The 26,043-nt window shown below is 42.7% G+C and overlaps 3 protein-coding genes across 3 annotated transcripts; 1 reads left to right on the top strand and 2 right to left on the bottom strand.

Annotated features, from left to right (window-relative positions):
* Positions 1 to 446: 446 nt before the first annotated feature.
* Positions 447 to 1,402, top strand: LOC107611698 (uncharacterized). Its single transcript, XM_016313598.1, has 3 exons — positions 447 to 741; positions 846 to 1,184; positions 1,215 to 1,402. Exons 1-3 carry the CDS (start codon positions 447 to 449, stop codon positions 1,400 to 1,402), a joined length of 822 nt encoding a protein of 273 aa, XP_016169084.1.
* Positions 1,403 to 7,570: 6,168 nt separating this feature from the next.
* Positions 7,571 to 9,369, bottom strand: LOC148549981 (uncharacterized). The gene is made up of 2 exons (XM_088495887.1): positions 8,236 to 9,369; positions 7,571 to 8,152 (listed from the first exon to the last, which is right to left on the bottom strand). The coding sequence occupies exons 1-2, from the start codon at positions 9,367 to 9,369 to the stop codon at positions 7,571 to 7,573; spliced, it is 1,716 nt and encodes a 571-aa protein (XP_088352013.1).
* An 8,527-nt stretch (positions 9,370 to 17,896) lies between these two features.
* Positions 17,897 to 20,926, bottom strand: LOC148549982 (uncharacterized). Its single transcript, XM_088495888.1, has 3 exons — positions 20,610 to 20,926; positions 19,619 to 20,153; positions 17,897 to 18,577 (listed from the first exon to the last, which is right to left on the bottom strand). Exons 1-3 carry the CDS (start codon positions 20,924 to 20,926, stop codon positions 17,897 to 17,899), a joined length of 1,533 nt encoding a protein of 510 aa, XP_088352014.1.
* Positions 20,927 to 26,043: the final 5,117 nt, after the last annotated feature.

The following is a 26,043-nucleotide window of genomic DNA, read 5'->3' on the forward strand; positions in this document are numbered from 1 at the left end:
TGTTACCCGATCCAATATTGGTTCAGATTAACATAAGTTAAAGGATAAATTACTATAATAAACTAAGTCTAACCCAAAATTACGTAGATCTCTCAAAACGAAAAAGACTATCAAATTCGATTTATGCAAACTGATACTAAATCGAATCCATTATATTCGAATTGCATGCAAATAAAAATCGTGTATAAATAGAAACTAATGGTTTCGAATTCAATATAAGCACTAAATCGAAACAATGAGATTCGATTTGTATTTGCATGTAAATCGAGCCCATTCAGTTCGATTTATAATAACACGTGACCATTTAGGTAAATCGAATCCAATAGGTTCGATTTAGTATGTATTACACGATGTGAGTAAATCAAATGCACTTAATTTGATTTATACATTACTGACGTTTATAAATACGAGCTCAACGTGAAATTTTCACAATAGTGATATTCACAATGGCTAGTGATGAGAATTTTGTAGTTCTTGTGCACTATAGAGGGTCCATTAAGAAAAACACGCGATCAGGTATTAAGTTTACTGATAAGGACCCACTGAGTGTTTTTCTCAAACCTTCGATGACTTTTGCTGAGTTTAAGGATACTACACTCCAGAAACTAGGTCTGCTTGGCGTCAAACGGGTGGAGAAGTTGTTCTATAGAATCCCCATATCCATTTTACGCGATGATGTAAAGTATGATTCATTTGTTATTGGCAGTGATAACGACTTGCAAGTTCTGCACCATTGTCTCTGTTAGTTTCTGAGGTGAGGGCTCCGGAGCTGTTGGCTAAGCTTATAGATGTGGTATCTAGTTTTGGAGGTTCGAATCGGAATCCTTAATCCTCAGGACATCCAGCCTGCTCTAGATCCATTCCTGTTAGTGTCTCGTCGATTGCGCCGATCATTGCACCTGAGGCAGTTTTAGTTGCTTCTCCTTCCTTTGCACTCAACCTAAACCGCAGTGATAATGCCGGAGTTGGTGAGACTAGACCGTTGGGGGAGGTAGCATTTGCGACGCTCGGTTCTCCTACAACGATCCCAGTCTTTGGAGAGATTGGAGTACCCAATGGGGTTGAGGATGCACTGCATGACGATGATGATGATGATGATGTAGAGTCCGCCACAATAGCAGATGATAGTGACGATGACACACCACGGTCTACTCCAGCTGCGGATGGGGGAGCATCTAGTTCGGGTACTAATTAATTTCCCCCACACTTCTCAGCTTTGGGCTTAGATGCCATGGCACCTCAAGGGGATCCGGGAGTACCTATTGGGTTCGAGGCTAGAGAGACGCAGAATACAGGAGTTGTATCTAAATTTCAAGTTGGTCAGGAGTTTCAGGATAAAGAAGAAGTCGTGTTAAACATGAGGACTTATAGCATTCGACTGGGGTTGAGTACAAGGTATTGAAATCCGATAATCGCAAGTACTATGGCAAGTGCAAGGAGTTTCGCAGCGGGTGCGCATGGCTCATCCGGATTAGCTTCTGCCAGCGCAGAGGTATTTGGGAGGTAAAACGATACAATGGTCCCCACACTTGTCTAGCCACATCGATATCTAATGATAACAGGAAGCTTGATTATCATGTCATATCGACTTTCATACTGCCCATGATTAGAGCTGATGATGTCGTCTCGATCAAGATACTGCAGAATGCCACGAAGGCACACTTCGGGTTCAGATCGAATTATAGAAAACCATCAATCTCCGTCTCTCCCGTCCTCCGACATCAGAAAATCTATGTTCAAGGCAGCACGAGGTCTACCCTGAATCCCACCAAATTGCGACAGCACCCGATCTACCGGATGCCACTCAATGACAGCAAAATAGATCAACGCTGTCCTCTCCCTCCACAACGACATATGTCGTGGCTCCAATATCTCGGGATGCCCCACCTGAACAACATCCGGCAAGCTATACGCCATCCACAAGAATTGTGCATATAAGTAGTTATCGTTAGTCACATAAATAGTAAAAGATGGAAATACTAATTTAGTTATGTTCATACTGAAACCAAAAGATACTTACATCCCCGGGCTAGAGTAAATCTATCCTAAGTCTCCAATGCGCTACACGAGGCCCCTTGTCGCTCAACGTGGGTTGATAACCTGACCATCTGAAATGCAAAACATTTAATTAACAGTAAAGTAAACACTCATATTTTTAGAAAGATGATGCATAGTTAAAGGGAGAGTACCTGGACGCCAACGGCCAATAAAAGACATCAAATCCGTCTGGCTGGAATCCAGGGAATCTCCAAAAGATCCACGACTGGAGGAGCTGCAGTGGACCGGCCAACTTGATGACATTTCTATTCGCCACACGGTACATGCAACTGAATAGTCATGACAGTGCAGCAGACCCCCAGCTATACTGACCCATGTCCTCTAGCCTGGCAACATAGGATAGCCAACGAATATGCAGGTGGGTACCTGACTTATCCCCGAACAGCTGTGTGGATAGGAGCATCATGATATACGCACGGGCATACCTCCTTACCATCTCATCGTCTGCCCCCTGCGGCAGCTCACTAAATATCTCCTGAAACCATGTACACTTCACTGTAAACTTGTTGATGCAGTTCGCAGGAGGCAAAACACCCAACAGCTCCTCAAATCATACCCACGCTGGCCGGCCCCCCTCAATATGTCACGCAAAGTCCGTAAGGCATCCACTGATATACTGATCATCGATCGAGAGCCCTAACTGGTATGCCACATCCTGGAGCGTGATCGTGCACTCCCCGAACGGCATGTGAAAAGTGTGCGTCTCAAGCTGTCATCTCTCCATGAATGCACTGACTAGTGACTCATCCAGTCGAAACCAAGTCTCGTTTAGTCTTGCAAGATGGTATAAATCGGCCATCTACAAGTATGGAACGATTCTATCGTCCAACGGCATACCGTGTTGCCGTTTCATGCTGCTGATGCAGCGATGGGGCTGCACAAAGATAGAAAATTCCTTATCACAACTGTCAGAATACAATTTTCAATGCATGAAAATCTGAAAACGATAAACATGGCATGCTCTAACTTTAAAAACTTGTTTACAATAGCACCCAAACTTTAGTAATCGAACCAAACACAAAACCCTGAATAACTCATGAACAAATTATATAAAAAATAAAAAATAAAAAACCCAAAGCATTTAGTCCCACACGTTTACATAGAGAATACAAAAATGATTAAAAAGTGAAAAAAATCTAACATATCCTAACATTTCTAATCATAATTATCTATCTCAAAAAATCACAATTACAAAAAATATTTATATTATTTTTTTCAAAGAACTCAAGAAATTTATAGCTATAGCTACTCATAAACCAAGTCTCATTACACATAAGACTAAGAAGTTCAAAAATCTAACATATCCTACATTCCAAAACAACCTTCTTAGGTACCACTTCAACTTATGAAAATCTAACCACTTAATAGCTTATTACTTCTAACATACACTTATATTAAAATTTTTTTCCCTAATCCCTAATTAAAGAGTTTAACCAACTGCCACACGATTTATATTAACATTACTAGAATGACTAATCTATGTTTAAAAAAGGAAAATTTCTTCACTAACCTTGAGATGGATGGCGCCAGCAATATGCACGACTCCATCTAGCAGATATAGATGATTCAGGTCGTCTTCCATGTGTCCAGCTTTGATTTTTTCTGGGCGGCTTTTTCGAAAATTTTGGATCTGGGTGGTGGAGTTTGTATGTTTTGTAGTTCGAATGAATAAAATTCGATTTGTATATATAGCAACATTGAGCATAAATCGAATCCATTAGATTTGAACTACTTGAGGGAGATGCTGCTTGTAAATCGAATCTATGAATTTCGATTTACAAAAACCATTAAATCGAAACTATTGGCTTCGATTTACCATGGGCTGCTGTTTCAGGTGTTATAAATCGAACTGAATGAGTTCGATTTACATGCAAATACAAATCAAATCTCATTGTTTCGATTTAGTGCTTATATTGAATTTGAAACCATTAGTTTCGATTTATACACGATTTTCATTTGCATGCAATTCGAATTTAATGGATTCGATTTAGTACGAATTTGCATAAATCGAATTTAATCAATTCTATTTATATAGAAATGCAACTTGAGACATTCAGGTAGCTTTTTTTATTTTCGGGAATTTGGATAATTTTGGGTTAGACTTGGTTTATTATAGTAATTTATCCTAAGTAAAAATACTATATGCAACTAAGTTAACTATTATATATTTATGTATAAATACATATAATATTTAATTTATTTTTAATGTATATATTTTATATGAATAGCTAATAGTATTATTGAAAAAAAAGATATAGGAGCTGAATTGATTGTATTTTAAGCTATTAATTCTTTTCCCCTCCTCAAATCCTACCTAATAACACACTTACTATCTCCTTTCTTTGTTTACTGAATAAAATTTTTAATTAAGAGGATCTATTGTTGTGTTTTCAAAATAAATAGCAAATTAGTGTCTATATATTAATGTGGGAACACAATAAACCTAAGCTGGAACTGAAAGTTGTCAAGTTGTCCTCAAACATTGACTGAGGTAAAGTATGATTAAATTCTCCATTTGCAAGCGTTATTATGAGCAAAGCATGATTAGTTTGGTTTAATTTCTCATAATAAGGCAGCACGACTTTATGTGTAAAGGGGACAAAGGAAAGACTATTTTTTATCTTTGTTTTACGTGATGTCCAACCAAATTGGTGCAAAATTTTGCATCATTAAATTAGATTTCTTACTCGGTATTATTGCAGGTGAAACTCTGTTTTCACTGCTTTTCTTAATCTGAATGGGAGGAAGGCATCGCTTTGAAAGATGACAATTACAATGCTTCTAGTTTAAGTCATTAGGCAGTCCAAATTTTATGTCCATTTCAACGATAAACTTCTAAGATAGGGACAGAGTTAGACTAAATTTTAGAGAAGGACAAAAATTAATTTTGTAATATAGAAGAGATTAAATTAAATATTTTAAAGGAGTTAAATTAAAATTTTTATGTAATTAAAAAGGGTTTACCTCATCTTGTGAGTAAATAAATGCAAGAGTAAAGGACAATTTCGTTTCTGACCTTTTTTTCCGCAGACATTTTCGTCCCTAAGGATTAGGAAATACTTAAATGTCCCTGACCCCGTTAAAAAGTAGACATTTTTACCCCTCCGTTTTAGTGTCTCTGTTTAGGGTTGACGGAAAACGGTGACGTGGCTCCGTGGCGCTGACTTGGCCTTAACGGGCTGCCACGTCGGATGTGGTTTTAAAAAGAGGACAAAATAGTCCCCGAACACAAAAATGCTGCCGTTTCTCAGTCATCCCCAACCTATGAAATCCTGGAGCCCTAATGCTTCGAATGCATTAGGAGGGTGATGTGGGAGAAAGAAGAAAGGGAGCATTCCGACCATGGCATCCGAAGGTGTGTCCTCAAGCTCGAGAAGAGGCCCAGTTCCGACCGCCAATGATAGAAAAGAGTGCGTGTCACCAAAGTGCTTCTGTGGAGAAAACGCAATCTTGTTCATGTCGAGGACGACCAGAAATCCGAAGAGATTGTTTCTGGGATGTCCCTTTTATAAGGTATGCAACGAAAATCTGTGTAACTCCGTTTGTGGTAGGGTTTATTCTCAATTCCTGATTTTCTGAACTTTGAGGATTGATTTTGTGTAGGTTAGACAACCATGGTGCAAGTATTTTCTGTGGCTGGACGAGCACATAGCTGGTCTTGGTGTTGGTGTTACAAGGTACCTGGGGCATGAGCAAATTTTGCATGGTGAAGAGCATCACTGGAACAAAGATATGGAAAAGAGGATAAGGTTGCTGGAGAAGAGGATAGAAGGGTTAGAGGTTAAGAAAAATCCAATTGGGTGGAGCATATGTGTGATGTTTGTATTGCTAATATTTACATTATTTAGTTATAAGAAATGATGTAAGACCGGCCAAATGGTGAAAATGAAATGTATTAATCATTTGTGTATCTGACATATGTTTGGGTCATTTTTATGATTATGTGTGTATGAAAAGAAAGTTGGGAAAGTAACAGGAAATCAAACTTTCAACCATTAACATGTACATAAAATTGGCAAAGTTACAAGAGATCAAACTTTCAACCATTAACATCAAAATAAAAGGAAAGTAGTATGTTTTTCTACCATTAACATCTTGTTACTTCACAAGTATTGTTTGAACCAAAATAAAGACCCAAACCAAAAATAGGAAATAGTATCTAGAATTTCTGGTTATCAGTTACATTGGGTCATAGCTAAACCAAAAAAAAAAAAAGCATAATATCGTCAGCTGTCAGTCATGTTGATTCCTTAGATGTTTGGTCAGTTGATGTTGTTGTTTTGGAGACTTCCTGAGCTGGTGCTACTTGCGGTGTGCTAGATTATCCTTGAATCAGTGGTGCCGGTGGCCTGAAGATCTTCTGCTTTGGTATGAATTTTGAAGGTTTAGGGCGAGAAGTGTTGTTAACCATCGATGGAACCTTGCCTGGAACTTTACTTGGAGGGGTTGTTGTCGGGGCGGGTGGCCTGAATGGAGTGACTGTTGCTCCCGGGGTTGGTATCACAAGTGTGGATCTAGTAAACCTGGATGGAGCTGGTGCAACATTTGCAGGGTTTGGTGCAGCTGCACCCGTAACTTGCACGCAATAGCAGACCAAAAAATGGGGTAAAAATAAAGCACATCAACTGGTTTCAAACAAGTCATATATCTAATTGATCACAAAGACAAGAAACTAAATAGTTACAGTAGTTGGTTGTTGCAGGGGTGTTGTATTGCTTGGTTGGCTACTTGAAGAATCCTGGAGAGTTAATGAACATGATCAATCAGCATGATAATAAGACAGATGAGTCCCCTAGGTTTTCTATACTAAGACATATTGATCCTTTAGGAATTCCATACTAATACTCATTAATCCCTAACCTATTAGATAGTAAGACATATTAGTCCCTGATAAAGTTATTTCTAAATCAGCAATTCCACAAGAGTGTGTTATTCAAACCAGAAATAGGGAATGCAAACTTACCCCTGCAGTTGGAGCTGACTGTGACAAAGGAAGCACAACCAGTTGTTGAGAGCTGCCTCCTTCTTTCTTCTTAGGCTTCTTTGTTTTCGGCTTCCAATTGGGGTTTGATGGAGCTCCTTTGCAGGTTTTGTAGTTGTAGCCCTTTTCACCACACTTACTGCAAGCCACGGAGAATGACTTCTTCAATTTTCCTCCTTGCATCAATGGCTCAGCAGGATCTTTCTGTCTGTTGTGAACTTTTGGCCGGCCAATAGGTCTCTTGATGATGGGGGGTTCTGGTTGTGAGTATTCAGTTCGGGGCCAGAATTCTGCGCTGAGGACTGGTTTGATGCAATGTGAATAAGTCCTCTTAAGTGATTCCATACACAACCAGGGGTGCACGTAATCTTCTGCCCTGTCACGCCTTTTCATTATAGTAGCAAGTGCATGTGTGCATGACATCCCTACCCAAAAAATGTATTCAGGCTTAACTCAGAGTATAGAAAAGGTAAATTACATGTGAATAAGCAGTTGACAATTTTAGGTGAACAAACAATTACCAGTAAGTTGCTATCGATTGCAGGAGCATGTGTATCTAATCAGGTCCACATCAACCTTGATTCCTTTGCGGCTCACCTCAAACCTTTTTCTTTCATTATCTCCAACCCACTCTGCCACCCACTTTGTGCTAAGAGTAAGTAATTTTTCCATCCGTTTTTGCTGCACTGGTGCTAGTTTACCAGGGTGATTTTCCAACACCCGCTTGTGGTTTACCATCCTTCTCATCAGGTAACACCTGATCTCTTCACACATAGTGAGGATTGGCTTACAGCGATAGTTAACGATTTTGGCATTGAACACCTCACACATGTTGTTGGTGAGGTTATCAACTTTCGGCCCATGCAAAAAATAAGCCTTGACCCATGTCTCTGGCTCAAACTTGGAGAGGTATTCCCAAGCCCCCTGATTCACTGCCTTCAGCCTTTCCATACAGTCTTTGAACTCTGCAACTGTTGTGCATCTGGCACACTCCCAGAAAACCTCTCTTATGTATAGATCTTTGAATCTATTAACGAAGTTCTTCCACATGTGCATCACGCAGTTCCTGTGCCTGGCTTTTGGCATGACTTCCTTTAAGGCAGGGAGTAAACCCTGCATTGAACATGAGCAGCCAACATTTACAACTCTGCAAATATATAGTAAGTGTGCAAGAATGAACCAATAAAACATCATACCTTTTGCTGATCTGAAATGAAGTTCCAGCCATGGTTTGCGTCGTCTCCTATGTCTGCCTGAAGGTTAGTCAGGAACCATTTCCAGGCATCCTTCGTCTCAGCCCTCACAACCCCATATGCAACCACATAAAATTGGTTGTTTGCGTCTTGGGCAACTGCTGATAGAAGCCACCCCATGTAGTATGTCTTGAGAAAGCATCCATCCAGGTGCAGCAAAGGCCTACACCCTTCCTTGAACCCTCGCTTACAGGCATCTAAGCATATGTATATCTTGTCGAAAACAGGGAGAGCTTCTGGAATTGTCATAAGTTCCAACCTTGCAGTAGATCCTGGATTAGAACTTAAAATCTGCTCACAATAATCCCTTGTCCTATTGTATTGTTCCTTCTCGTTTTCCATAATCTTATCCCTGGCCTCAACCACTGCTCTATACACCATTTTAGGATGGGGAGCAAGAGAAAAATCCTCCCTTAGGAATTCAGTTGCCTCCCTAGTAGTCATGTGTGGGTGGGTAGCCATCCTCTTCACAATTTTCCTGCTGATCCAATGCTGGTCTGCTGCGTTACTCCCTAAATCCCTTGCACAACTATGCTCTGGTTGGTAGGTCTTAATTTGGTAACATTGCAGAGTTTTGTTGTAAGAAAGATGAACCAAGAAATTGCATTCTTCATCCCTGCAGCCCACTCTCACTCTCTCCCTATCATTCTTGATCCACTTAACCTCCCTACCTTCAGCAATGAATGAGTCCTTCACCACATCTTTAAACCGTTCAACACTTGCAAACCTCATCTCTAACTCAAATCTGCCTTGACCATGAGCATAGTCATCGTCAAACTCTGGAAACTTGTGGCCTTCACCTTCATCATCGGATCCCATAGGTGTGTGCAATTCCTCCGACTCGTACTCAAACATGATTTTCTCAGGCTCTGTGGGGACTTCACTTACATAGTATCTCCCTGCATTATCCACTCCAGGCCTATTACCACCACCTCCTCCATCACTAGGCCCAGCAGCAGACCCTAAACCAGCTTCACCAGCTGCCCCCTTTTTAGTCTGACCGCTATCTTCTCCAGTTGGATGCTCCCTTTTACCATCTTGCACCTTCTTCTTACCCTTCTTATACTTATCCTTCATCCCTTGTCTCTTTGTGAATTTCTTCTTGGGGTTATCACCTTCTTTCTTGGCTCCCTTACTCTTTTTCTCTTGCCACCAACACCCCTTATACTACTCTCAGAATCACTTCCATCACTCTCCAACCCAGCTGGTGGAGGTATATAATACATCTTCGGTGCTCTCATACCCATCATCCGATGAAGAGGATGTCTTCAATTCCTTTAATATTTCATCCACATCCACTTCATCGTCACCATCCTTGCCAGCATCATCCACTACCTCCGGAGCATCAACGGGGTGGTCAAAATAAATGTGGAACTCAAGACTCTGTTGGTACTTCACTAAATTCTCCCACATTGCATTGATCCCTGCGTCCCCGGTTAACTCGTTCAGCCCAGACTCAAGCAACCCACTTGTTCGATCATACCAGTATACTGCCTTGTAGGACTGGTATCCCAAACCCTTAAATAAGGTTACAAGGTCTCCGAAGTTCACAAAATCTAGGTCCATCTCCGGGAACCTCTCTTCTTTACCATTCTGATAAACAAGAACACCATCACTACCTCTCACGAAGCTACCACCGTGGTGAAAAACTGGCACCACAAAAACATCCACCATCTGAAAATTACCAAGAAACAACTATGTGTGAGTACTACATTACATTCAAAATTTATTAGAAAATCCCCCTTTGCCCTAACACAGTACCTCCTACGACTACTACTAGACACCATGCTCTAAAAACCATTTTTTGCCCTCATTACACCTCTATTACACACACTGTCAACATGCACGCATGATCACTTCACCCTTACTACAAACTACAGAAACTTCAGGAGTAAGGAGGGCGATCTTACCTTGAAAGATAGGCGGCGGTGCTAACCTCCACGGTAACCTTCTTTCTTGCCTCCGACAGCTTACTCACCGAACACCGATTGCTCTTCCACGTAGTGCAATTTTTGGAGGGAGAAACAGGGGGAGGAATTTTGATCGTCTTGGTGTTATGTGTATTGCGTGGGTCAGTTGTGCTTAGTTTCGAAAGGTTGGGGAGAAACGGCTGCGTTTTGGGCTCTGGGGACATATTTGTCCTCTTTTACAAAGCCTAGCCGACGTGGCAACCCGTTACGGCCAGGTCAGCGCCACGGAGCCACGTCACCATTTTCCGTCAACCCTAAACGGAGACACTCAAATGGAGGGGTAAAAATGTCTACTTTTTAACGGGGTCAGGGACATTTAAGTATTTCCTAATCCTCGGGGACGAAAATGTCCGCGAAAAAAAAGGTCAGGGACGAAATTGTCCTTTACTCTAAATGCAAAGATCAGGAAGTCGAAATCAACTTATCTAAAAGAGTTATACAATAAGGTCAAAAAATAAGCTCTCATGGTAAAAGTAAAATTGATGAAGTCGAAAAAAGTGACTAAATTCCACGTAGAAAAAGAGAAAGGTCTACTCAAAAAGTAGGGAAACAAAATTAAAAGTCTACAAAAATACACTTATTAGCCAAACTATATGTATGCATCCTTGAAGCTGAGAGAGCAGAATTGAATTGAGAAGAGGAATTTGGATTAGGGAAAACGTGCTTAAATCTAAAACTTGAGTACATAGAAAGCAAAAAATAGTGAAACGGATAACTACTTTTCCTTTTTCAAAACGTGAGTTGAAGAGAGGCATCTAAGGAAAATTGTTTTTCGCAAAACGTGGGTAGAAGTACTTAGCCTCCAAATAAAAAACCATTTTAAACAAAGATGTTCATCTATAAATAAAAGATTTGAAAATCGGAAAAGGGAGTTCCATTCTGTAACTCACAAATGCATATACGTTCTGAAGAATTCGTAAGTCACATTGACAAGATTGAGAATGATTTGAGTGCAGATACATGTAAACTTTGACAACCATTTTTATTTTGTTTTTCTTTTTTTTAGATGATGTTTTTCGCTTTATTTCTTGCTTTCTTTTTGTTATTTCTTTCTAATTTTCAAGCATTCAAATTCTGTCATCTTGAATTGCTTTAGAATTTTTTTGTAAATTTTTTTTTTGCAAAATTGTTGTAGTAATGCATCCATTTTAAATTTTTCACATTAATAAAGAATTTATGAGATCATTTTTTTCGATATCAATGCAAAATTTTTAGCTGATTTTTTGAGAAGATAAAATCATATCTAATCCTTAATTGAAATTGTGATACAAGTTTGGTTGACACTTCTAAAGTCAAAAACTAAAATCTAAGCAAAATAACAATAATATAATAATATCTACTATTTTCAAGCTGAAATTATTATATTATTTTAGAATGGTTGTATTCTGACGCTAAAAAGGCTGATTTGACGCATTCTAGTGTCAGTATGCATATCTCCCTCTTCTTAAATTATTTTAAAAAAATATCTCCTTTATAATTTTATGAAATCAATATTTAATAAATATTATACTAATTATCAATAATTCTAATTATATTAATTAAGTAACTATCATTCATCAATCATTATAATATAATTGTAAATTATAATACATAATTAATATTCATATGATATTTATATTAGCGCCAAACATGCTGATGTGTGGCACATTCTTATGTCAATATACATATGTCTCTTCTCAAATTATTTTAAAAAAAATATATATTCTTTATATTATATAAAAATCAATATTTAAAAAATAATTATACTAATTATCAATTATTCTAATTATCAATCATTATAATATAATTATCAATTATACATAATTAATATTTATATAATATTTATGTTGGCACCAAGCATATTGACCTTACCTATTTTGGTATCAATATGCTTGCCTCTCTTTTCTATTTCTTTTTTTTTTTAAAAGTATCAATTTTAAATAATTATATTTGTTAGCATTTAATAATTAATTATGGTAAGATTTGTCGCCGATAATCATAATATTTTATATTATATATTTTTAATAATTACAATAATTCTTTTGTATATCTCCATGAGTACTATATATAGAGTGTTTTATTTACGGTTTATGAGTATAAATTCTAAAACCAAAATTTATAGTATTTGTTATGATCAAAATAAAATTTTATAACACATATAAAATATTAAAGATATAATTAATATATATTATTATTATGATAATTTTTTTTATTTTATATCACTGTTTAGTATTTATATAAATAACAAAAAATATAAAATTATTTTATATAAGTTAAATATATTCATGATATTTTGTTTAAAAACATATTTTAAATATAAATAAAAAAACATATTTTTCGTGCATATGGCACGAATACATACAATATATATATAACAAAGAGTTACGTTTTGTAGATAATCAATATGTATCTAATTGTTTTTGACACTATTATTAATAAATGATTTATAAGAGGGTGAGAAATTTATATATGAAAATGTTTTTATTGTAATGTCAAAAATGGGGCTTATGGTGGAACCCGAAATTATGATGGGTTTGAGCTCCTTGTAAGTTGTAAGTTGTAACCTGCAAGAAGCATTTTTTTTTTTTTTTTATAAATGATCATTTTTATTCATAAAAATTTAAAATACTAATAAATTGATTTAAAAAACAAAAATTTTATTTTTATTTATAAAAAATATATAAATTTTTGTCAACAAATTATTTAAATTTTAAAAAATTATTTAAAATTTTAAAAATATTTTTTAATATAATCTAATTCTAATTTTTTATTTTATTTCACACTATCACTTTCTCAATTTTAAATTATTCCATTATCATCCAAATTCTTCCTAATCACTACTCTCTCATCCTCAATTATTATCATCACTACCATCATAATCATCACTCATCCTAAACCCTAAATTTTATCGTGAATCAAGATGGGTAAGAAGGGAGTTTCGTTCAAGGTGTGGTGCTATTACTACAATCGAAGATTCAACTATGAGAAGGTCTTGGTGCAGCATCAGAAGGCCAAACACTTCAAGTTCCATGTATGCTACAACCAAAAACCACCACCCTCTCCCATCAACACCGCTCCATCTTCTTCGACTCCTTTCCTTCCCTTCACCCTTTCGTCCTCCATAACAACAACAACAACGAAAAACTGAAATATATTTACAAATTTAATTAATTAATATTATTAATATTATTATTAACGGTTCCACTACGTTACCAACATATCTGCCAACTTCTACCAACTCTTATTTATAATTGTGTTTCATAGAAATGTGTTCGTGGATGTGTCTAATAAAAATGTCTTTTTTATAGCTGTGTTTAATAGAAGTGTCTTTATAGATATATTTTCTGGATGTGTCTCTTTATATATGTATTTAAAATATATTAATTATTAGACACATCCACGAACACACTTCCATGAAATACAATTATAAATAAGAGTTGGTAGAAGTTGGTAGATAATATGTTGGTACCCTATACTTTTCCTATTATTAATATTAATAAACGGTTATTAATCATTTAGTATCATTTGGTCGAAAGAATATAATTTTTTAAAGATTGTGTATATTTAAAATATTGTGTTTATTGGTTAAAGAAACATAACTCTTTAAGAATTGTGTATGTTCAAAACATTATATTTATTGTGTATATTTAAAATATTATGTCTATTGGTTTAAGGGACACAATTTTTTAAAAATTATATATGTTCAAAACATTATATCTATTGCCAATAGAAAAGACATAACCATTTATATGCGTAACTAATCATAATTGCTATATGCAATATGTATAAATAAATTTTTATCCACTATTAAAAATACACAAATACTAAATATACATTCTTACTCAACTATTAAGAGATGTTTTTTGTTCAAGAGAGTTAAGAATTTTTTACTATTACTAATTAAAAAATTCATTGATTTCATTGTATTTTAGGAGAGTATTGTCATCAACCCAATAACAACTAAGTATGGGAATAAATATCCCTCTAAAAAAAACGATCTAATTATATCTTAAAACCAAAAACACAATTAAAATTTTGTTATCTTCCCATCTTAATATTCCCAACAAAAACCACCGCCGTCGCCCGTTTCAGAACTCATCTTAGTAGTTGACATCTATTATAACGGCAAACTCGTCTTTTTCCACGTCCAACTCACCGAAACCCCAAAGAGATGGTTATTTTATTTTCCTCTCTAGATTGATATACTTAAACCTGTTCGGTAGGTCGGTTACCGGACGGTTCAGGTCAGGATCCGGAGTGATGGAAGGGGCTCGTCTGGTCGCGATCTTCCGGTCCGGGAGGTGCGAGGTCCCGAGCACTTCGTGTAAAGAAGAAGGGGGGTGCCACCTGCAAAGACACTCCGACGCTCTTGTCAGAATATGTGCAGGCGAAAAGAGGGTGGTGTAGGAATGTGACATACCTCGGGAGAAGAGCCAGTCTTCCCCATATATATATGTCAGTAGTGGGCCCCTTTGGAGGGCAGGCCCATATTCTCAAGGACGCTGTCCCATAGCTGCGGGAGAGCTGTACGGGACGCGTGTCCGGGTCGGTTGAGAAGCGCGTAGCCGGGCCGGGTGGAGCTCGGTTCGGGTTGACCCGCAGGAATCCTGGGCCGTAACAGTGCCCCCGACGCACCAGTGATGGTCGTGAGGCGATTGGTGGCGCGTGAGGTCCTTGTTCGTGCGTTGTCGCCGAGTCGGCTGACCGTGGGAGAGGCGCGTCTCTTGTGCGCGTGTCTCTTGGTCTGCTGAGGCGTTCGTTCGTCGCTTCGTTCTTCGCGCTGAGCATTAAATGCTCATAATGAGTTAAAAAACCCCGTGCGCAAAGACCATTTTGCCCTTGTCTCTTTTCGCGCTCCTTGTGGTGGTTTTTAAACAGTTTCTTTCTCTTTTCCTCCTACCCTTGCTATTTTCACCTTCCTCTCTCCCTGATATCTAAAATTTCTTGTTCGAGCCCTCTCGTGCCTCCTTTTTTCTCTCAAGCTCCTGCAACCAATTCAGGTAATTCTTGCTTCCTATTCCCTTGTGTTTACGCTATGTTTTACTGCTACGTAGTTGTTGTTTGCGATTGCTGCATGCTTGGTTTACTTTTGCTGAATGACTTTCCAATGGTGGGGTAGATGAATTAAGGGAGGGGTACCATTCCTGGGTAGGTTTTAGGTGATTTGCGTGATAGGCGTAGCTTTTAACCGTATTTGGCCATGATTTGAGTTTGAAAAGGTGTAGTTTCTGGGTTTTTATGGGCTCCCGACCTCATAGACTGACGGAGTGGTACCCCGCTGTAGGTATGCCTCGCATTGTCTCCCGGGCTTCTGCATCTGGCGCGGCCTATGACCCGTATGCTTGGGTGACTGACGATATAAAGGAGTCGCCCAACCAAATGGATTTGGAGGAGTTGACCGAGTTCCGGCGAGCAGGCCACTTGTGTGGGGGGACGGACGAGGAGGCCAACTATGAGACCATTGTTCCTGCCCCCAACGAGCGTATTTATGAACTCAACTTCCATTCTCCTCGTGTCCCCGATTGGATTTGATTTTACAAGTCTATGTTCACACAAGTTGGCGTTCGGATACCGTTCTCCGATTTTCAAATGGCGCTCTTAAACCGGATATCCGTCTCCCCCTCTCAGCTCCATCCGAACAGTTGGGCCTCGATCCGCTGTTTCGAAATGGTTTGCGAGTACCTAGAGCTGCCGGTGTCAGTAGACGTCTTCCTCTTTTACTTCAACCTTACCAACCCTTCCAAGCAGGGGAAGGCGAGGAAAGGATTTCTCTCTTTCCGTTCTGGCCAGGGTAGGAGAATTTTTGGCCTCTTTGAGGACTCCTACCATGGTTTCAAAGACAAGTATTTCAAAGTCCGTCCCGTCAAAGGTCGTCACCCCTTTTGGTTGTTGTTAGAGGGGGAGCGCCTTATCCCGACTTACTGGAGTTTTGGGGCGGGGTCGAATCCCTTCATCAAGGTGACGTACAAGAGGTTGTCGCCTGTAGATAAGCAAATAGCTGACGTACTTTTTGCCATTTTTGAAAAGAACCCCGTGAACCCTCATCTTCTTATGGGTGAACGGGAGGCCGCCAGGAGCTATATCCGTGAGTTGTCTTATTTGCTTGCCTTTGCGTTTATTGTTGTTTTCTTTATCCGATTTAACGACTAATGCGTCTGTTGTTTGCTGTAGTGGAAATGTCTGCCACTGTGGTCGGGCTTGAAAATTTGATGAAGACCTTTTTCGAAGATAGTGACGACGAGAAAGCTGAGAAAGATGCCGGGAAGGCTGAGGATCAGGCCAGGAAGTCGAAAGGTCCAGCCGTGGAGACTGAGGGTCAGGGTGAGCCTTCTCCTCGGGGGGCCGTTGCGGCGGGAAAAAGGCCTATCGAGGAGCAGGGTTCTCCTATTCCCGAGGAGGCGACTGGCGAGCACTCAACCGCTTCCCGTCAAGAAGACAATGACTTGGAGCTTGTCCATACTCCCAAAAGGCGAAGGTCGTCAACCAGCCCGGAGGGGGCCCTTAGTATCATGGAGAGGAATTTTGATGCTACAAGGTTTATAGACTCCCAACTGATCCCCGGGACGGAGGAACATTTTCTTGGCACTGAACTGGCTGGGCATGCTAGATGGATGTATCGGACTTTGCTCCGGGGGGCCGTGATAGCTCGAAAGGCCGAGTTTGAGTTGTCGGGGATGCAGGCCCTCCGGAGGAAGCTCGAGTCCTCTGTTAAAGCCAACAATGATTTCAAAGCCCATGTTGAGCAGCTCCAGGGCCAGTTGTCTGAGACGGCGGAGAAGCTCAAAGTTTCGGAGGAAAAGGCGACGTCTGCTGCCGAGAAGTTGAAAGTTTCGGACGAGTCGGTGGCCCGCCTAACCGAACGGGAGATGACCTTGGAGGGCCAGTTGAACTCTGCCCAGGGTCGGGTGGCGGCCTTGGAAAAAGAGCGTGATAAAGCCGTCTCGTTGGCCGAGGCCGCTAGGTCGGAAGTCGAGGGGCTCAAAAAGAAGTTGAAGGCGACCAAGGAGCAGGGGAAGAATGCAATTACTATGACTGAAGATGCCCTGAAGGCTCAAGTGAAGATTGTGGCTCCCGACTTCGACACCTCTACTATCGGGGTTTTCAAAATGATTCAAGATGGCAAGATTGTGGATATGCCGAGGAAGTGATACCTTGTAACTTTGCGTATTTGTCGTTTGTTTGTTTTGAACAATTCGCTTGTCCATCCCATGTTTTGACACTTTATAAGTTATGCTTATTTGGTTGCTTTGTAATTTACGCTCGTTTCGTCGTTTGGTCGTGTTGCCGTTATTGTCTTTCGTCTTGCTTGTTGGATTATTTTTGTTACCGCGTTTCCGGGGCGGGCTTATTGCTTGTGCCCGTTTTGCCGTTTTTACGTCAGTAACGGTTCGGACCGGTTTGGTCGTGTTGTCGCCGAGTTAATTATGGCTGTGATCCGTCTGGCTCCCGGGGTGATCAGTCCCGGGATGCCGTTTTAGAGATCAATCGTGTCAAGCGCATATTGGGGAGCAATAGGTAGGTAAAAATTTTAACAAGTAAAAATTAATCGTCAGCTGGGCAAGTATTTGATAAAGTGAATAGACAAGGTAAATTAACATGTGGACAGGGCAAGTATCAACTATCTGGTTAGGCTCCCTGGTCGGCGAGCCGTTAGGTCATGAGTAGAATCTCTTTAGGTTACCTGCGTTCCATGTTCTGGGTACTTCCTTGCCGTCGAGTCTTTCGAGCTTGTAAGCACCTTTGCCGAGAACCTCCCTTACCCTGTAGGGACCTTCCCAGTTCACCGCCAGCTTTCCTTCCCCTGGGGTTGGTGCGCCGACATCGTTGCGTCGCAGGACGAGGTCCCTTTCCTCGAAATCTCGTTTGTGGACTTTAGCGTTGTAACGCAGGGCTATTCTTTGTTTCAACGCCGTTTCTGATAAGTGAGCCATCTCCCTTGTCTCCTCAATCAGGTCCTTTTCGACCGCTTCGCTCATACCTGCGAGTAGTAGTCGGGGGCTCGGTTCGCCGATTTCGACGGGTATCACAGCATCGACCCCGTATGTTAGGCGAAAGGGGGTTTCCCCCGTGGCGCTTTGCACGGTTGTCCGATAGGACCATAGGACGGAAGCGAGCTCATCAGCCCATGTTCCTTTCTTGTCGCCTAGGCATTTTTTTAGACCAAGAAGGACGACTTTGTTTGCAGCCACTACCTGCCCGTTTGTTTGGGGATGTTCTACCGAGGAGAACCTCTGTTTTATCCCTAGGCCAGAGAGGAACTCCATGAACTTCTTGTCCGTGAACTGGGTCCCATTATCCGAGATAATTACCTCCGGGATACCGAAACGGGTTATCACCTGCCTCCACATGAACTTCCGGCAGTTGGAGGACGTTATCGTAGCTAGCGGTTCAGCCTCCACCCATTTGGTGTAGTAGTCAATGGCGACAATGAGGTATTTGACTTGTCCTGGGCCGACCGGGAAAGGCCCCAGGAGGTCAACTCCCCATTGTGCGAAAGGTCGAGTAGTCGTCAGAGAGCTTAGCTCGGAGGCCGGTGCCTTGTGGAAGTTGGCGTTTTGTTGACACTTTATGCACCTTTTGAAAAATTCCTTTGAGTCTTTCATCATTGTTGGCCAATAGTACCCGGCTCGGATGAGCTTCCTTGCTAGGGCTTTGCCCCCGATGTGGTGCCCGCAACACCCCTCATGGACTTCACTAAGCACGTAGTCCGTCTGGTCGGGGTGCAAACACTTCAATAGGGGCTGGCTGAGTCCCTTTTTGAATAGTTGTCCTTGTATGATTGCGTATCTGGCCGCCTCCCTTCTTAAAGCTTTGGCTGCTTTCTCATCTTCAGGCAATTTGCCGAGTTCCAGGAAGTTGGTGATGGGGTCTAGCCATGAGGGACTCGACTTCGTCAAATGGAGGGCGACCGTTGGTTCCTTCACCATGCCTTGGATAAGAGACCGGTTACCCGATCCTGGCTTTGTGCTTGCCAGCTTGGATAGGAGGTCCGCCCGTGTGTTCCTTTCTCTTGGGACGTGTTGGACGATGACCTCCTGGAACTGACTTGTTATTTCTTTAACCTTTTCCAAGTATTTTTGCAGGAGGGGGTCCCGGGCCGGGTAGCTTCCGTTTACCTGCGAGGTGACAACTTGTGAGTCGCTGCATACTTCGACCTTTGTCGCCCCGACTTCCCGAGCTAGTATTAGTCCGCCCAAGAGAGCCTCATATTCTGCTTGGTTGTTCGACACTGGGAATTTGAACTTATTCGACTGCTCATAGATGACCCCTGCTGGGCTTTCTAAGATGACTCCTGCTCCTCCGGACGTTTGGTTGGAGGCCCCGTCCACGTGGAGCCTCCACCGTGTGCCCGTTTCCTCTAGGGGATCCCCCATCACCTCAACCAGAAAGTCTGCCATTGCCTGGGCTTTGATTGCATGTCGGGGTTCATACTGTAGGTCATATTGGGAGAGCTCGATAGCCCAGGTCATCATCCTACCAGCCAAGTCAGGTTTTTGCAGTACTTGACGAATCGCCTGATCCATCCTCACGACTATACGATGGCTCTGGAAGTATTGTCTTAACCTTCGGGAGGAGACTAGGAGCGCCAGTGCCAGTTTTTCCAGCTTGTTGTATCTCAGCTCTGGTCCTTGGAGGACCCTGCTCACGAAGTAAACGGGTTGTTGGGTCTTACCCTCTTCTCTAACGAGCACTGTGGCAAGCGCTTCCTCGGTTACCGATAGGTAGAGATAGGGTGATTCTCCGGCCCTGGGTTTTTCGAGAATTGGTGGTGCCGCTAAGATCTCCTTGAAGTGATTGAATGCCTCTTCGCACGCTGGGGTCCATTCGAACGTCATTCCCTTTCTCATTAGATTGAAGAAAGGTAGGGCTCTTGCTGCCGACGCGCCGAGGAATCGGGATAAAGCCGTTAACCTCCCGGTAAGTCGTTGTACGTCTTTGATACAACCCGGGCTCTTCATCTGGAGAACTGCTTGGCACTTCTCGGGGTTGGCTTCCACTCCTCTTTGAGTGATCATAAATCCCAGGAACTTTCCGGCCTCCATGGCAAACGTACACTTGAGCGGATTAAGTCTCATGCCGTGCTGTCGGAGGGACGAAAAAACCCCATCAAGGTCGCTCAGAAGGTCGTCGGGTCGTGCGGTCTTCGCGAGTATGTCATCCACGTAGACTTCTACTGTTTTGCCTATGAGTTCGCTGAATATCTTATTCATCAGCCTTTGGTATGTGGCCCCAGCGTTCTTCAGACCAAAAGGCATTACTCTGTAACAATAGATTCCTCCTGGCGTTATGAACGCCGTTTTTTCCTCGTCAGGTCGGTGCATCGGTATCTGATTGTATCCTGAGTAGGCATCCATGAAGCTCAGATACCGGTACCCCGCCGCTGCGTCGACGAGTGCGTCAATATTAGGCAGGGGGTAGCAGTCCTTGGGACACGCCTTGTTGAGGTCAGAGTAGTCCACGCACATTCTCCATCTCCCATTGTGCTTTTTAACCAGGACCACATTCGACAACCAGGTCGAGTAGTCCAATTCCCGGATGAACCCTGCTTCTAGGAGGCTAGCCGTCTGCCTGGCTACCTCTTCTGCCCTTTCCTGCGACATTTTTCTCTTCCTCTGGGCCACTGGTTTGGTTCCCGCCTTGATGGCCAGATGATGCGATATGAGCTGGGGATCTATCCCGGGCATATCGGCAGGCGTCCAGGCAAAGAGGTCGGCATTAACCCTGATCATTTCCATCAAAGGCTCCTTCAACTCATGGGGGAGGTTTCTGTTTATGAATGTGAATTTATCGTCCTCCTCGCCGACCCTGAACTTTTCCAAGTCTCCTTCTGTCTCTGGTCTGGGTTTGTCGTCTATCCTGGCGTCTAGGTCGGCAAGAAAGACCCCAGATGCTTCTTTGGACTTCTTCCTGAGAGAAAGGCTGGCGTGGTCGCAGGCGATCGCTGTTTCCAAGTTGCCTTTGATGGATCCTACGGATCCGTCATCGGTGATGAACTTCATCACCAGTAGCTTTGTACTAATAGCCGCCCCCAGGTCGTTAATGGTTTTTCTCCCCAGGATGATGTTATAAGCCGTGGAATCTTGTAATATTACGAAGTCCGCCATGACTGTTCGTCGCTTCTGCCCCTGTCCCACAGAGGTCAGGAGTGAGATGATTCCGTCTGACTTGATGAAGTGGTCCCCCAACCCTACCACACCGTGCTGGTGGGTCGTCAGGTCGGCGTCTCTTAGTCCCAAGGCATCGAAAATGTTTCGAAACATGATGTTTGAGTCTGCCCCCGTATCTACTAGGATTCGTTTGACGAGGCCCGTTCCGACCCTGGCCGTGATGACCATGGGCGGACTTTCCGGTGCCTCGTCAAACCATTGGTCCTCTGGGCCAAAGGAGATGGGTGGGAGGCCTCGGAAACTTCTAACAGACGAGGTGGAGACCGCTAGGATCTTGGCGTCTTTTTTCTGCGCCGACTTTGACCTTGGGGCGGTATTTCTGGCCGTTACCACGTTTACCACCGTAAGACCGTGGTCGTCACCCTCTGGTTCTTGTCGTCGCCTTGTTGACCGGGATCTGTCTTCGCTGTCGTGGTCCCGGTTGCGTCTCCTCGGCTCCCTTATAAGGTGGGAGAAGTCGGCAAGTTTCCCATCCCTGATAGCTTTTTCCAGGGCATCTTTTAGGTCGAAGCAGTCTTGGGTCTTGTGCCCGTAACCCTTGTGATACTCGCAGTAGAGGTTCTTGTTTCCTCCCGTCCTGTCCTTCAAAGGTCGGGGCTTTGACAGTATTCCCTTTTCCGCTATCTGTTGGTAAACTTCGGTGATTGATGCGGTGAGGGGGGTATAGTTGGTGAATTTCCCAACTCGGGGGAACGGTTTAGGTGCTTTACTCGGACCGCCGTCCCTGGCGTGTTCCTTTGGTCTTTCTCTGCCTTCATAGTGCCGGGCTTGGTTGTAGGCGGGCTGCCGTTTATTGGCAGCCACGACCCGACTGACTTCTTCGTCATTGATGTACTCTTTGGCCACGCACTGGATCTCTTGCATTGTCTAAACGGGCTTTGTGGTAAGGTGTTTCCTGAAGTCCTCATTCGAGAGCCCGTTCGTTAAGCACAAACTTGCCACTGAGTCCGTCAGACCGTCAATTTCCAAGCACTCGTCATTGAAACGGTCCAGGTACTTCCTGGTCGGCTCCCCGGGTCTCTGTGTTACCCCTAGCAAATTGATTGGGTGTTTAGCTTTGACAATCCTGGTCGTGAATTGAGCCAAGAAGGCGTGGCTGATGTCGGAGAATTGGGTCACCGAGTCCTGCGGGAGGTTGTTGAACCACCGTATCGCTGGGCCCGCCAAGGTGACCGGGAAGGCGCGACATCTGACCTCGTCTCCCACCCCTTCTAGGTTCATCCTGGCCTCAAAGGCCGTTAAGTGTTCCAGGGGATCTTGTGTTCCATCATACTTCATCTCCGTTGGCTTGTCAAAGTGTTTCGGCAGTCGGACCTCGAGTACGGAACGGTGGAAAGGGGTCGCTCCTATTATCACGGGTCCCTGGGTAGTTCTTCTCAGCTCGATGTTCTCCCGACGCGCGTCCTCGTCGCCCCTGTTCGACGCGCGTCGTCTCTCTCGTCTGGCGTAGATGATGGGGTCTTGACTTCTTCTTCTGGCGCGTCCCTGTCCCCCTGTGCTTTCTGACTCATACTGGGGGCTGGGTGTGCGCCTCGAGCGGCTCCTCGAGCGGGAACTGGTAGGGCTTTGCTCCAGAGTGTGTTGGTCGTGTTCCCTGTCTGCTAGCCTGCGTTCCAAGTCTTGCATCCTGTGGCGTAGCTCTTGCATTATCCTGGCGTGGTTGTCACCAGTCCCTCCGAAGGGGCGTCTTTCGTGAGTCTGTGTCGTGTCCCTTGGAGGCGACCTCTGTTGTTGTCGAGTTTCCGTCGAAACGGCGCCTCCCCCAAGCACGGGGGGCGCGGCCTCGCAGCCTGTCCCAGTTTGGACTAGCACGAAGTCCATGGACGAGGTTCCCCACAGATGGCGCCAATGTTCGGTAGGTCGGTTACCGGACAGTTCGAGTCAGGATCCGGAGTGATGGAAGGGGCTCGTCTGGTCGCGATCTTCCGGTCCGGGAGGTGCGAGGTCCCGAGCACTTCGTGTAAAGAAGAAGGGGGTGCCACCTGCAAAGACACTCCGTCGCTCTTGTCAGAATATGTGCAGGCGAAAAGAGGGTGGTGTAGGAATATGACATACCTCGGGGAAAGAGCCAGTCTTCCCCATATATATATGTCAGTAGTGGGCCCCTGACGAACGGACTTTTGTGTGGCTTAGAATTCACAATTGAAATCTCGTTGTAAAGTATAGCTTCTAAACCAACAATAATCCTTTCATACAAAAATTTGTTTATCAAAATGGCGCCGTTGCCGGGGAATTGCAATGGTGTTATGTTATTGGTTATTGTATATATGTGAATATTGTGAATATGTTTGCCTTTTGCTTCTTTGTTAGTTCTTACTAGTTTTTAGGATTTAATTTTCTTGCTTCTTATTTGATTTTATTTTTATTTTCTCTTGCTATCATGAATTCTCACTTTGGCTATGAGTGTGATTACAACTATGTTGTAGGTAATGGGGGCTACAATGAAGATGTGTATCAAGAATGGGATAACCAAAGGTGGGAAGAGCCATATGCACATGATCAATCTTCATGGCAACAACCTCCACCAATACACTATGAAGAAGAGCCATTCTTTGATGCATATCAATTTAATGGCTATGGTGAACTCCCTTGTGACTTTCAAGAACCACCACCATATGCCTATGAGTCATATCCTCAACATGACCCTCAACCACACTCACAAGCCTATTTTCAACAAACACCTCCATATGACCATGATCCTTACCCACCATACCAACCTCCTTTTGAACCATATGAGCCATACATGGAACCACAATTCCAAGATTACTACTCCCAAGAACCACTTCAATACACACCACCACCTCACCAAGAAGAACCACCTTCCTATAATGAACCCTTTCTCCAAGACAATGAACCTTCTTATCCACTCCAACCTCTAATGGATGGAACCCTTGGTGTTCTTCTTCAAGGACATGAGGAGATGACAAGGGATGTGCAACAATTCATGACCGCCTTGGATGCGGTGGTAAACCGGTTAGCATCCCAACTTTTGGACACTCAAGGAACTCCCATGGCTCAAGAAGAGCATAACATGAAGGAGAGATTGGAAACTCCGGTGGAAAAGGAGGAATGCTACTTTGTGTTAGAACAATTGGAGGAACCTATGACCATTGAAGAAGGGGAAGAAGTGGTTGAAGACTTAGGAGATGCGGAACTTCCATGGGAAGCTAAAATCAAAGAAAATCCCTCCAAGAAGAGTAAATTTGATGTTGAGGAGGAATGTGCACAACCTCCAAGGCATATTCTATATGAAGACTTGGAGGGAATGAAGCAAGAATTGAGTTCCCTTGGTGATGAAGATCATGCATCCAATCTTCTTGGTGAAGAATCATTTGAATTTGAAGAACCTTCTCCCAATGAATTTAAAAGTGATGTGGAGGTAGATTTTTCTCAACCTCCCATTTATGACTTGAGTGATGGAGACGAGCTAGATGAAGTTGATGAACAAAGGATTGAGAATGAAGAAGTTTATGAAGAGGTGGAGATTGACAAGGAAGAACACAAGGGAGTGAAGCTCGCTAGCACATTGGAGATACCTCTCCCCAAGCCACCACCATCCATTCTCTCATTCAAGTGGGTAAATTCCTTATACTCAAGCTTTATTATTCCCCTTGAATATGGTTTGCTTGAGACGGATGGTCAACTTAGACATATTTGTGGCTTTAAAAGCAAAAAGGAAATGGCTAGTGGTTGGAAACATTATTCTAGGCTCATTATGGTTGCATGTTCAAAGCTTAATTGCACGGTTTGGTATAGAGCTAGATTGTTTGGGTCTAGGAGAATGTTTGGTCACTTTATTGAGAATTCTAAGGTCATGCCACCCAAATGGAATAATGATAATCAACTTGAAGATGGGTGTGGAAATAAGATATGGGATCCGGGAATACACGAGGATCAATTTTGGGAGCCCATGGTTTGTGAAGAACTCCATCAAGGCTTGAAGATATTAAAATTGACGAATGGAGCTTATTGGAGATTCAAGCATTGGTGGATGTTCAAGGATAGCTTCAAGCACAAGCCACCTTGAGAGGAGCTCCCCATAAGTCCAACTTAAGGACAATAAACAAAAGTGCTAGGTGGGAGACACCCCACCATGGTAAAATCTTTTCATTTTCTCTTTTGTAAATATTGGTAAAATTAGTTTAATTTCATGTTTAGATTAGTTGGTAGAGTTTAATTGGTAGTTTAAGTATGTTAAATAAGGTTTTATGGTGTTTTGGTAGCTGTTTGGAGGTTTGGAATGCTTGGATTGGTGCAAAAACATAGAAATTTTTTTTTTGAAAAATAGAGCACCATCCACGCGTACGCGTACATGGTGCGTACGCGCACTTCCAGCATTTTCAACCATCCACGCGCGCGCGCCATGCGTGCGTACGCGTGGATTGAGAAGTTCCAACCTCCATACATTTTCCAGAGAGTTGTGCCTGCGCCGCGCCAACGTTGTGCCTCTAGCACAAACCCCACTTGCGCACACGCGCACATGACGCGTACGCGCCACTCTCGAAATAAGCCAACGACGCGCCCGCGCCATGCGTGCGTACGCGTGGATGCCCTTTCTTCCATCCATTTCTTTTCTTCTCCTCTTTCCAATTCCTTCCTTCTCCTTTCTTCTTCCCTTCTCCTACCCCTCATCC

The sequence above is a fragment of the Arachis ipaensis genome, chromosome B8 (assembly GCF_059453495.1).
Source record: "Arachis ipaensis isolate K30076 ecotype BB chromosome B8, ASM5945349v1, whole genome shotgun sequence".
NCBI lineage: Eukaryota > Viridiplantae > Streptophyta > Magnoliopsida > Fabales > Fabaceae > Arachis > Arachis ipaensis.